This window comes from Danaus plexippus, chromosome 11 (genome assembly GCF_018135715.1).
Source record: "Danaus plexippus chromosome 11, MEX_DaPlex, whole genome shotgun sequence".
In the NCBI taxonomy this organism is placed as follows: Eukaryota; Metazoa; Arthropoda; class Insecta; order Lepidoptera; family Nymphalidae; genus Danaus; species Danaus plexippus.
Window position 1 is genome coordinate 3,687,501 of NC_083544.1, and position 13,050 is coordinate 3,700,550.

A 13,050-nucleotide genomic window follows, 5' to 3' on the forward strand; every position below is an offset into this window, starting at 1 on the left:
GTCCCCGCACACCGTGCTGTCCACAGGCAGCGTCACCTGTAACATGCATTATATAACTACTTAGTATATGCCTAATTACTATCATCATTTTTATAAATTCGAAGTAAAAATTTCAAAATTTCTTTAGTTAATCTAACACCGGCATTGATAATGGTTTGAACCAGGTTAAATAAGTGAAGTTTTGTATCCGGTCATATTACATATTGTAATTGCTCTATTACTTGTAAATATGTACACTGTACTATCGTCTGTTATAAATAAGGCACATATCCGGTTGCAACGTGTATTGTGTAATTCAACATAACAGGTTCCTGATAAAAATTAATCAAATCTAAATATTCCTCATATAATTGTTATGTATTTTAATGTAAATACAATTAAAACTCATACCTTTCCTTCTGCCATCATATACAAATGTAGACTTTCATAATTTCTTATCGGCGGAGAAATTAATCTATCTTCATTGTAAACTTCTAAGTAGGGCCTGCACCCGTCCCTGATACAGAAAAAAAACAAATAGTTGGTAAACATTAACGAAAAAGGTACCCAAAAGAAAAATACAAAATTCTTAAATACCTTGCTTTTGTAAAAAGTGGCACAGGCTGAATTGTTATAGAGACCAGTGACACTGGTCTAAAGTGAGGAAGAATTGGTTCGGGTCTGAAACAAAATATATGAAATGAACGATGAACAATACTGTCGTAGCAAGTTCGTCACAAGTATTACCTAACGATGTTACTGAGGTAGTAGAGGTATCTCAGCTGACTGGGCGGCAGGTTGATCGGGGTTCGCTTCACGGCGAATATCTGGAGAGCGTCCTCGGGTACGGTGACCAGCTTGGCGTACATCAGGAGGCCGCAGAGGAGCATACACGACCTGGACTTGCCATCCTGTGATATATTTTTTATAAACACATTTTGTTAATAAACTTATTTACTCTTAGCAACAGAACCATACTTGTTAAAAAAAATTGTAGCTCATCTGTCTGTCATTGGTCGACCCATGGTGTAAAAAATAGTATATTAAGATTTTTCATTATTTATTGAAATTTTTTTTTTGAACCGTGAATTGACAAATATTATCACTTTAATTGTCTTTTTTTGGATCCGTATACAAGTGAATAGTTTGAATTTGTGTTAATAGTCATAGTCACCTGGCAGGCTATAACCAACGCCGACTTATCGTCCTTCCCTAAGTACTGGTACATGTGCTGCAGAAGTGCGTAGTATGGCGCGAGGAGCGGGGCGCGGTCTTCGTCCCTCGGCCATAGTGATGTGTCAGTGACCAACTGCCGGCGAGGGAAACGCGCCCGGGACTCGTGGACGCTGTACACGCAGTACTTACCGCCCGGATGATGACTCTCCAGATATATCTGACAATCATTGTAGAGATACCTCCATTTCAAGACGGTCATTGCATAAGCTAGTAGATTATATTTAATTAGAAATTTTAATTCCAATTTTGAATTTAATATATGAACTTTTCAAACTGACATACCCTAACGTCTTCTATGTGATTCGTTTTATACGCGCTCTCCAATAGTTCCGATGGGTAGGACATCACAACCACGCGACTCGTTATATAGCTAATGTCTAAATCGGCGCGGGCTATGGACCTGGAGTTTAAAAATATGTTGACAACTTTTAACATAAATTTAAATAAACTACAAAATATATACTCACTGTTGGACCGTCTGCATGACCTTGGACGAGGTGTCTTTAAGGTTTTTCAAGAAACTGCCGGCGCCATCTTTGATAGAGGAAAAGAGTCCCCCCGTGGCGGGGATCTGTTGTTGTGGTGGGTGGTAGTGGGGCGCAGCGGGGGGGCGCGCGGGCGGCGGGGGACGAGCGGGCTCCGGGGGTCGGGGAACCGCTGGCTCTTGTATATTTGGTGTACCGTTATTAGCTGAAATAAAAATAACATTAATATTTTTTTATATATCATAGCCATATTTATGGAATGGATTTAAATATTATGTTTATAATTTGTATGTTATGAACGAACTAAAAGAAATAACATGAATATTTTAGAGAAAGAGATCACAAAAACAACTAGATTTTATTTAATCTCTATTTATTATATCATTTAAATAATTATACATATTTATCCTTACATTCTAGTAGTAACAAAAATATTTCTCATGTATAAGTTATACATATTATAACAAAAAGACATTTTTTAAGGTTTATACAGCCGAGGTTTATTATAGTATTGATAATTTGGCCTTCGTGATATCTGTTAAACAATTTTAGCCTCACGAAAAAATTGAGCTTACTTATAACGGAATGTTTATTAGAACGTGTGGGACTATGCTCTTTAAATTTGTGTTTGACAGTTACCATGAAGTTTTCATATCTCAGTGTAACATTACAAAGTATTTAGAATTAAATAGACCATTGGAAGTAATGGATAAGGAATACTTTCGAAGTAGAATTTTACTACACATTAAAATTAACAATTATATGTATAAATACTTTTAAAAATGTTGAAGATAATTTCACAACTCTTCTAATAAAAATAATAAAATGTTACATAAAAAATAACTTAATATATTTAAATTAAACAAATGCTGTGAATCAACAGCAAAATTTATAACAGTTATGATTGGTAACAAATTACAGGTAGTCCTTGTCAAATAAAAGTTTCATTATTAAAATGACATTTGTACCATGGTATTAATCTTATTCACCCTTGATATAAGCGAAGCAAATTATTTTCATATGGTAACATTTTATAATACTCTAACTTAAAGACAGAGGATTACTTTAATGTTATATTATAGCTTTTTTTTTCAGAAAAATATATGGACACTATTCACTAATAACGATATCAATTCCTAGGAGTAAAAATGCTTTATATCGCTTCCTATTCGTTGTTTACCGTGAGAAAAACCACAAGGACGAGCTAATAAATGTAATAAAAAATAAGTTTACGGTCAACTGGATATTCTATTACAAGACACATTTCATTTAAAGAACACAAATTAATTTTTAATATCTCACTCGACGTGGAATATCTTTTTTTTATTGTAGTTTTATTTATAATAGCAACATTATATTACATTGTATAAATGGTCATAATTAAAACGGCTAGCTAAAGAAAAAAAAGAGCCAATAAATAAATCCGTTAAGCAAATCGATTTAAAAATAATCGACATTATCGATTTTTACGTTCGTTGACATTTATACGTATTATGTTTTTTTTCTAGAAACACATTCGTTAGACTGATTTTAATGATCACTTGTATCCAAGACCACGGACCTTTTTCTTCGCCAGTTATAAAAAATATATAATATAGATAACAGGAATACAGACAAAAAATCTCATATTAAAATATATTTTTTGGAATGAAAATTCAGAATGTAATTCATGTCTTTCCTAATTCTAAATTTTTTACATTTATTGTCTTTATTATAATTATAAATCTTTTTGGTTACTATAAACATCATTTTTTTAAAAATGCTTAAATATCAGTTTTAATAGTTTTACTATGAAAAATTATATAACATATCACAGAAAAACGGAAAAATAAATAAATATTAAGGCTAAAATTTACACATTGCACATACAATGTTTTGGTTGATAGAAAAAAAAGACGCATTGCAAAATAAACTACCTCCATTAATACGTACTAGCAAACTCTGCGGAAAATTACAAATACTCTGTGACTTAATTTCGATACCTTCACCTTTATAAGGTCTTTTAAAATAATTCCTATAAGTAGACGTATGGTAATAAAAACTAATTGTAAGAATATAATTCACACAAACAAAGCTTTAGCATATTAGAATAATAAGAGTTTAAAAGATGCACTGTAAATGAAATAGCATGAGAAAACTTAAAATCAAATAACAAAACTAGATGAGTGACATAATGTTGGTAGTGAACCAAATTAAATAGACCCATCACGTGGTTACTAATATATATAAAACAATACTCATCATTGAGAGCATATCCATTAGTTCTAGCAAGCTTTCAAGTGAGTGGTGTCCGGGTATTCATGCGCCGCGGGTCATTTAAACGAGAAAACAATCGGGCACCCGAAAAAGTTGAAAACACCTAAAATGAAAAGAAAATGTGATATGTATGGGAACAGATCAAGTGGTTTACAGTCACGTGCCTTTAGTTCAAATAGATAGTAATATTAATATGTATAATGTTATTCATAATTTTATTATCAAAAAAAAAAGTGAATGGTCTAAAGTCTTTTTCAATCTGAACTATTCATTCTGTTATTACAAAAAAAGAATTTAATCGTACAACCGATCTAAAGGCAGGAGACTTTGGACTGTGGACACGTACATGCAATGAATTAGCTCATTCTAACAAAACAGAAACAAGCTCGACTAAATATTACATGCAAATCATAACAAATAAACAGCATACTAAATAACGAACCCTAGCCATAGAGCCGTATAATATCTTTCATATTAAATATACTTTTTTATATTTAATTAAAAAAAAAAAAACATAAAACGAATAAGTACGAATTATTGAAAATAGTAAAAAATGTTGAGCTGATCAATGTTCACCAACACCATGTTTTTTAGCTATGCTCCTTCTTCCATTATACTATTAGACTTAACTACTATAATTAAATATAAGTATTAACAAGATTTTATATAGGTTTAAAAAGGCCTATGAGCGAGTCAAACTGCACACAGAAATAGAATATAGAGTAACTATACACTAGCAACTAGAGAAGTCACCTACCTACATGTAATTGCATAAACTTCGACTGAATCAACAAATTAGTGATTACTAAACGTTTTATATATTTATATAATATGATGAAATTAGATTTTAATCCTGATATTAAACTAATTCCATTGAAACTCCTAGTACTCTTTAAGTTTTGGCAACCAGAAATACACCCATTAAGGTATATTTTTTTAGTTTTCTATGATAAAGTATTATTATACAATGAGATCTAAGATTTTAACGAGTATTCATTTAAATGAAAATTATTTCCGGATTACTACGCGTATTTTATTATTTTTAAAAAACTACACACTCACGACGTTTCGGTTACTTTGGTTATCTCGTCTACCCGTGATCACGGTTACTGAAAAGTAACCGAAACGTCGGGTGTATGTAGTTTTTAAAAATAATAAAACACTCGTAGTACTCCGGAAATATTAGTTTCATTTATTATTATGCACTTCATATCACCATTACTTGAAAAGGCCGTTGTTTTAATAAAACCAATTTTTTTTCAAAAAAATGTGAATCAATCATATCAAGTAAAACCAATATTTAAAATTAAATAACAGTCTTTATGGATATTGATTGATTGCGAAATATTGAAAATTAAATTAGATTTCTCATAGTTCTCAAAAATATCAAAAATCGCAATACAATAGTTAACAATCAATATAACATTTAAAACAAATAAAGAATATTTTTATATAATTTCATTATATTACACTGTATTACTGTATAAAAAAGTCAGCAGTTAATTAGTCTCAAAAGCTTGTTATTTTCATAAAGCAAAAGCCATTCCCAAAATTTGTTAATATCAGTATGCGGATCAGATTACTGTTTGTTAATTACAAGTGTTAATGACTACACTAAATTATTAGTGACACAATAAAGTTAATTTACCAGTGTGTTCTTGTGAATCCTTCGAAAGTATTCCTCCTACAACGCAACTGTTTCATAAATAAAAACAAGCCAATCATAATAATATATATCCATTTATTTTGATGAAAGATAAACAAAAACATCTGTTTCATAACCACAGATAAAAAAAAATTGTAATCATGGCTTAATATGACTTAATATTACAAATATATGTTTCCCATATATAATATTATATTATTGTAACATTTGTATTACTCATATTGTCTGAATTTTATAATGAATTCAACGATTTCATATTTTTCTACAACGAATAAATTACTTAATGTATGCCTTTTTTTAAACTAGTAAACAAAAAAAACATACAAAATTTTAACGTTGCTATACACCAAGCCACCAAAATATGTTAGTGCCTATATCCAAGTTAGTATTTGTGATCGCAACATGTGAGACCATTAAAACATTATTTAGACACATAGACAGAATTAAATCCAATGTTATTTGAGTTCCCAACATGTTTCATTTCTAACTGTTAAGCATGTGAATATTCACTCGGATAAAAATATACAAAAAGTAAATGTGATGTTACGTATGGGGTTTTTGTTCTACAATATCTTAAACCTAAAGGAATGTATACATGGCACTAGTTTTAATAAAATAGTGCATGTAATTAACCTTTTATAACCTATAAATATTAAATGCACACCCATTTTTAATGTGTGATGTCTTTTTTGGTATTTTCTTAATAATTTATAAATAATTTCCACTAAAGATTTTCTTCTATAATATTATAGTATAATAAGAATTACAATGATTAAGTATTACTATGTATCTGACACTAGTAAGCTCCTTTATATTATAAAATTTGAATATTTAATTTTCTTGTGTAGCAACTTCAGCAATTTTACATATGGTATTCTTATCAGCATCTGCATTAATGAAGATAGTAAGAAAAACATCAAAGTCAAATAAATGCTATACTACCTTTTTCACCTGCCAACAATATATCCATTATAGCATTTCTTACCTTTGGCGTTGTTTTGGTCCTAACCGACATTCGAATGTTCGGACACATTTGACGTAAATAAACTAAGGAAGTCAATTGAGAAAAGGCTATGAGAAAAAAAATTTGAGTGTAAAAAGTCAAAAAATACTTGACCATTTTTAGCTCGAGACTTTAAAACGCAAAAGAACATAACGGACCGAGGTGTGGACGAATCGCAAATCATCAAACAGACACACATCACGTAACGCGGCGGGTTTTAGGATATGGTAGTGTAATATTTACTTGACTTCTTATTACCTGGCGAGCTAGTGGCCACGGATTGTTCAACTTTTTTACGCTCAAATTTGAGTGGTTGCTTGAGGTTGATGTTGTTGGACTCAGCGACCGCAGCGAGCCTCTCCAGCACACCGCTGACGGTCAACCGCTGGGCTGGGTTCACACACAGGCAGCCGTCTATACACATACAACCATACTATACATGTGAATGGTAACATAGAATTATTCATACACTATAATTATAATAAAAAATATGTTTATTGATTTTGTGATATGTGAAAGACAATACATTTAGCATTGTCTTCATCTGCATTAAAACATAGTTACATAACTGTGAGTTACATAATCTGTGACTATTATATAGAAATGAAATAATAAATATTGTCACTTACTTATTATCTCATGGAAACATTTGTAACGCTGATCGTTTGGATTAAGGTTGAAATTTCCATTAAGTATTGCTAACTTCGCTGAGTCTTCAAATGGATGTTGCATGTAACACAAGGTATACAATATACAGCCTAATGCCCATATATCAACGGCATGGTCTATCTTGTGGTTGTCCCAAGTATCCAACATTTCTGGTGCCCTATACATTGGAGTTGTAAATTGGGCCAGCTGAAAAAAAAAAAAACCATTTACTAAAGTTCATAAAGTTAAGGAATAGGGTTATACATATTAAAGATACAAGTAAAAGGTGAAAGTATTATTTTTTTAAGCAACACCATAAATATATTCTATCTTAACAAAAAACATAAAGTATGTACCATATTGTTACAAGCATTCCTAGAATACCCAAAAAATTATATAAGCTATACATATATTACAATCTTCTTAATAATATGCCACTTACATTTTCTTCCAACATATTTCTTTGATTTGCACTCCATGATGGATTTGGGGAATACACTTCAGTTGTCGCAGATCCAAAATCACATAACTTTATTGTACCTATAATAAAGTATTAAATAAGAATTAAGCAACAATAATAAGTTTAACAAATAATTTTTCATATTAAATTCTATTACCTTCATTTGATATAAGAAAATTTTCTAATTTAAGATCTCTATGTGCTATAGGAGGCACTTGAGCATGCATATGCTGTACAGCCTTGCATGTTTGATAGAATACCCTTAATATAGTTGATAGAGGGAAAGCCTGTCCCCTGTTCTGCAAAGCCTCCATCAAACTACCTCCACTACAGAGGTCAGTTAATAATAAATATTCACCCATTCCATGGGTGGTTTTGGTTTTGTCAAGGAATGAAGCCGCTATATATTTAATTATATTAGGATGGCCAGATAACTTTTTTAATATGCTTATTTCTTGTATAATATTTTTATTAGCTTGTTCATCGGCTGCCATCAATCTCTTAAGAGCAAACTCTGTACCAGAGGATACATCTTGAGCAACAAAAACAAATGCAAATCCACCTAGAATTTAAAATAATTGTTTATTAATATACATTTTTTAAATGCCGATTAAAGATTACTGTTAGTAGTACACCCCTAACAGCATACAATCTGTATATCTGTAATAGCTGTCATTGGCTATTATGAATTAATTTTTATAGTGTATGTTATATATGGGCAAACTTATTAGACCTATAAAAATTTATATCAACGCCCCCAGCTGCTTTTGAAGTACATTAAGTACAACAACCCAGACTTGATTTACGTTCATATGTTATCGATAATCAATGACGGAAGAAAAAATCTATTATACCAATAACTCACCTTCTGCTATAACTTTCTTCACTCTTAATTTCATGTTACCAATTTCAACAAATTGGCCAACAAAATCATTATCACTGCCACCGTTGGCACCCCCAGAACTAAAATACCCCATCGCAGACTTAAAAACACTCATATTGATCTTTTAATTTTACTTAGTTTTAATCTTAAAAAAATCGAAGCATTTATAGACACATTTTAACAGATTCTTAATCTAGAATACATTTTTAAGCAATTAAAATGTAGACGAAGAAAGAGAAAAATATATCTGCAGAATGGCAGATTAATATCATTGAGTGTACAGTGTACAAACCACAGAATATCACAGAGTGTTAAAGATTATGAGTTAAATGCATAAACTGAACATGAGCTTGACATGGAAAATTAATAGTAAATAGAGTCTATTCTACTAGTTCCTTTGGGTTAATTAAAATATAATTTAAAAGGCTATATATTTTAAAAATGTTATTTTTTGAACAATTATTTCACTAAGCATGTTGTGTGTTGATGGGTACGTCATAGGGTACCAGTTAGTAGTTACCTGTTACAGATTGTAACTTGAATGCTTTTGTCCCTTGTTATTTCGTTTTGTTGATATTTGATATTCTGTAGTGATTTACTTGATGCAAATCCTGAGGCTGAATTTGAATTTATACAATACGCATGAAGTATATTCTGGAGTTTTTTTTTAATCACACACAAATCTAAAGTGATGTTTATGTGACCAAAAACCAAGAATGGGCTTTGAAATCAAAAGGTTTCAAGGTGACGTCGACGAAGAACTTATTTGCCCTATTTGTTCGGGAGTTCTAGAAGATCCATTACAGGTGCTTATAAAATAGCACAGTGCACAATTTATAATAAAGGGTTTTATTAAAGTTAATTTCATTGTTGTAGGCACCTGCATGCGAGCATGCATTTTGCCGTGTCTGCATAACTGAGTGGATAAGTCGCCAACCGACTTGCCCAGTGGACAGGCAGGCTGTTACCGCATGTCAGCTAAGACCCGTTCCTAGAATACTACGCAACCTGCTATCTAGGTCTAGTATTTTGCAACTTTTATTTACCATTATAAATAATCACTTATTTCTATTGAAATGAAACTTTACATGATAATAACTACACTAGATTTTCTTCTATTTGTTTTTTTTTATACTAATATTTAATGTATTATCCTAAACAACATTTACATATGAAAAATTTATTACAGATTTCAGTTATAGCCTTTTTAATAAGTAAAGTTATACCAATAATATGCTATAATTGATATTGGAATTTGGTTATATATTTTAGATTATGCACAAGTTGCGACAACTCACCTCATGGATGCAATGCTGTGCTGAAACTGGACTCACTGGCATCACATTTAGTTGAATGTATGAGGTTTTCACATTTTTTAAATATATTTACAAATTTTTAAACCTTGTTAATAAATATAAAGAAGATGAGTAATCCAGTAACAAAATGACAACAATTTCCTTATAGGCGAATTTAACCCTAAGCGGCCAATGCCTTGTGAAGCAGGCTGTGGTTTAGTTATACCGAAAGATGAGCTGGCAGAGCACAACTGTGTGCGAGAGTTGCGTGCATTAATAACTTCCCAGCAGGGTAAGCTCACGGACTACCAGCAGGAGCTAGCAGAACAAAGACTGGTCATCAATGAACACAAAAGGGAATTGGCTCTACTTAAAGTAAGTTTCCTAATATAGTGATCAGTTATTCATAACTGTTCAGAATATTTAATGTGATAGATGTCAAAGGCATAAATAAACCAATTGATATCAAATATAATTTCCTATTTGATATATATGATTATTAATATAAAAATAACCTTACTTCATGATGATAATTTTGACATAACTTTCAATAAATGTATAGGAGTTCATGCGTGCAATGCGTGTGTCAAATCCTACAATGCGAGCACTAGCTGATCAGATGGAGCGTGACGAAGTTGTGCGGTGGGCTGGATCACTAGCCAGGGCCAGAGTCACCCGCTGGGGTGGCATGATCTCTACACCTGATGACGTCCTGCAGGTGGTAATTACAACATTTCATTGTAACTTATAATATTGAGTGCATCTGACCTCTATATATAAATCTTTAAATATTAAGTTGATATTAATAAATTTAATATCATACAAAATTTATTAAAACTGTAAAATTGTTGCAAATAGATGATGATTAAGAGAAGCTTATCAGAATCTGGATGTCCTCCACACATTATTGATGATCTGATGGAAAATTGCCATGAGAGGCGATGGCCACCTGGTCTCTCTTCCTTAGAAACTAGACAGAACAATAGAAGGTATGTATTTGTTATTTAATATTTATTTCAATGTAAATTGCCTATTGTAATGAATGGTATATGGTATGTAAATATTTATATCATTCTATGCCCACAGATTATATGAAAAATATGTATGCAAAAGAGTTCCTGGAAAGCAAGCGGTACTAGTCTTGCAGTGTGACAATACTCATGTCGATGAACATATGATGGTAGAACCTGGTCTTGTAATGATATTTGCTCATGGCATTGAATAATACTAGCCTATCTCAATATGAGCACAATGTACACATGTGATTGAAACACTATGTATGTAATGTCAAATAATAATTTATAATGGTACAATAAATATTTTGTAATAGTAACATGTAACAAATCATTTTTATGTTATTATTTTTTGAATCTGACGGTTCAACATTCCTAAATACTTAGTTATCAAATATGCTTGAGGATAAAATATAAATTTTTTATTATTATAAATAGAAATGCACACTGTTTTCTTTAATTTTATTTTCATTGAAATAAATTACAGTTTATTTATTATGTATTGTAATAATGTAGTGATCGAGTGCTGTGTTAAGTTAGAAAATATTGTTTATACATTCTCTCCTGGAGGTATTTTAATTAAAATTTGTATATATTTTATTTTAAATCCTTAAGTTTTTTTTCTTCATTTACATTTTATATAAATTTCTGTGTTATTTGATTTAGGTAAACCTCTTGCATCATACAAATTCTTCAGTTTTATTGATAAACTTTTTAATGTTATTGTAAATTTTGATAATAAAATTTTGTAAGTATTTTTTTTATATTTTTTATTTATCCTATTTTCCTTAAATAATTTAGATCTACTAAGGTAAGAATAGAACATTGTTAGGGGTTATTGACGTTGAATGCTAAAAATAGTTTTTTTTTTTAAAGATAATATCGTTTTATTGAAAAAATAATAGTGATTCATCAATTGCCGACATTAAGTAACAATACATGATTATATTGTTTTCCACATTGGAGAAAATGCATTACTTTATACCTGGCTAAGTGATATCACCAGGATGGTTATGTGTCATCAATCATGTGGACAATTTGGGCTTATCCATATACTCGCAATTTATCCACTAAAAAAACCAACAGTTACTTAAGAAAGCGAATTTTTTCCTCTTTGTGACAAGACGTGTAAATCGGCTCGACACAGTGCAGACAGATGAGGTTTGCCTAGCTTCTAGAAATCTTGTGCAGGTACCCGCCGCAGCATCAACTTTACACATGACGGAAGAAGGTAAAAAGAGAGGAGCGATTCGCCAACATTGTAATCTGGGTGAGTTACCTCTTCTGGGCTTTTAGCAACTGGCTGTACGCCGGCGTGGACAGTGGAACAGGAGGGCCTCTGTGACAAATCCTGCAGTCCCAACAGCCCTATGTGGTCCGCTACCAAAGCAGCTGTCACCGAAGTGAGATGGGGTCCCTTTGTAAAGTTCCTACTCCGCGCGATAACGAGACGTTAGACAAAACTTTGCCCGAAGAAGTAGAAAACAGCGCAGGAGCCATTATATATGAAGTCCCACAAGATGGGTCGAGAACCGAGCTCTGGGGAACCCCACAGGTAGACCCCCCCAATGCTTGCATGAAAAGGTTCTCCATTGGCGACGATCAACGACAGGTCAATGCGTAGCCCCCTTCCGATAAAGCCTTCTGAAACGGAACCGAGCCTCTGAGGAACCTAGTCAAACCTCCTCAAAATTCATGTTAAGACGAACAGAGAATCCAGTAGCAATTATATATATACAGGATTAGGATAAGGATAAGGAGAGTGTAACTCTCTAATAACGCTAATGCTAAATTTGCAAAATTTTGTATAATTATTAAAAAGTATTCCCTTTTAGTATAGCAGAACAAAATCCGATATTCAAAAGTAAGGATATGGTTAATTAAGACAGACAAGTGCGTTAAGACACCAATTTTCGTCTTTTTAAAATAAACAAGTTAAGTTTGATGTAATCCCTGCCTATCATTCTCGTTTTAATTGACCAAAACTTCTGCATTCTTTCTAATTTTTATGATGGCCTTCTGACTGTCCTTAGTATCCCTGGCGATTGTTATTTTTGTTGATATTTGGATTATTTTATTTATTTTTTGCATGCCGTATTTTATGATTTAAAACCAACGTATATGCA

The 13,050-nt window shown here is 31.7% G+C and overlaps 2 protein-coding genes across 5 annotated transcripts in view; one reads left to right on the forward strand and one right to left on the reverse strand.

Annotated features, from left to right (window-relative positions):
* Positions 1–8,901, reverse strand: part of LOC116765459 (cyclin-G-associated kinase) — a 15,408-nt gene extending 6,507 nt beyond the window's left edge. For 2 of the 3 annotated variants that reach the window (XM_061521768.1, XM_032654910.2), the window contains exons 1-12: positions 8,599–8,901; positions 7,891–8,295; positions 7,716–7,813; positions 7,255–7,480; positions 6,884–7,039; positions 1,683–1,905; positions 1,498–1,615; positions 1,154–1,372; positions 727–890; positions 577–660; positions 391–496; positions 1–36 (exon numbers count right to left, since the gene is read on the reverse strand). The exon at positions 1–36 is cut by the window's left edge and continues 122 nt beyond it. In XM_061521768.1, the coding sequence (XP_061377752.1) occupies positions 1–36; positions 391–496; positions 577–660; positions 727–890; positions 1,154–1,372; positions 1,498–1,615; positions 1,683–1,905; positions 6,884–7,039; positions 7,255–7,480; positions 7,716–7,813; positions 7,891–8,295; positions 8,599–8,731 (1,968 nt within the window). In that variant the 5' untranslated portion in view covers positions 8,732–8,901. The remainder of the gene's footprint in view (positions 37–390; positions 497–576; positions 661–726; positions 891–1,153; positions 1,373–1,497; positions 1,616–1,682; positions 1,906–6,883; positions 7,040–7,254; positions 7,481–7,715; positions 7,814–7,890; positions 8,296–8,598) is intronic. The other variant, XM_061521767.1, reaches the window with a different exon arrangement.
* A 132-nt stretch (positions 8,902–9,033) lies between these two features.
* On the forward strand, positions 9,034–11,258 carry LOC116765940 (E3 ubiquitin-protein ligase NRDP1). 2 transcript variants are annotated; one of them, XM_032655589.2, is made up of 7 exons: positions 9,034–9,422; positions 9,493–9,635; positions 9,889–9,971; positions 10,081–10,286; positions 10,474–10,632; positions 10,770–10,900; positions 10,998–11,258. In XM_032655589.2, exons 1-7 carry the CDS (start codon positions 9,333–9,335, stop codon positions 11,134–11,136), a joined length of 951 nt encoding a protein of 316 aa, XP_032511480.1. In that variant the 5' UTR covers positions 9,034–9,332; the 3' UTR covers positions 11,137–11,258. The 2 variants fall into 2 exon arrangements, with proteins under 2 accessions (XP_032511480.1, XP_032511482.1); XM_032655591.2 differs by having other exon boundaries at positions 9,039–9,422; positions 10,474–10,629.
* Positions 11,259–13,050: the final 1,792 nt, after the last annotated feature.

Excerpts from the sequence above, each read along its gene's own strand:
- LOC116765940 (XM_032655589.2), top strand. The coding sequence starts at position 9,333 with ATGGGCTTTGAAATCAAAAGGTTTCAAGGTGACGTCGACGAAGAACTT. Across the intron at positions 9,423-9,492 it reads TTCTAGAAGATCCATTACAG|GCACCTGCATGCGAGCATGC; the intron begins GTGCTTATAAAA and ends TCATTGTTGTAG. Across the intron at positions 10,901-10,997 it reads ACTAGACAGAACAATAGAAG|ATTATATGAAAAATATGTAT; the intron begins GTATGTATTTGT and ends CTATGCCCACAG.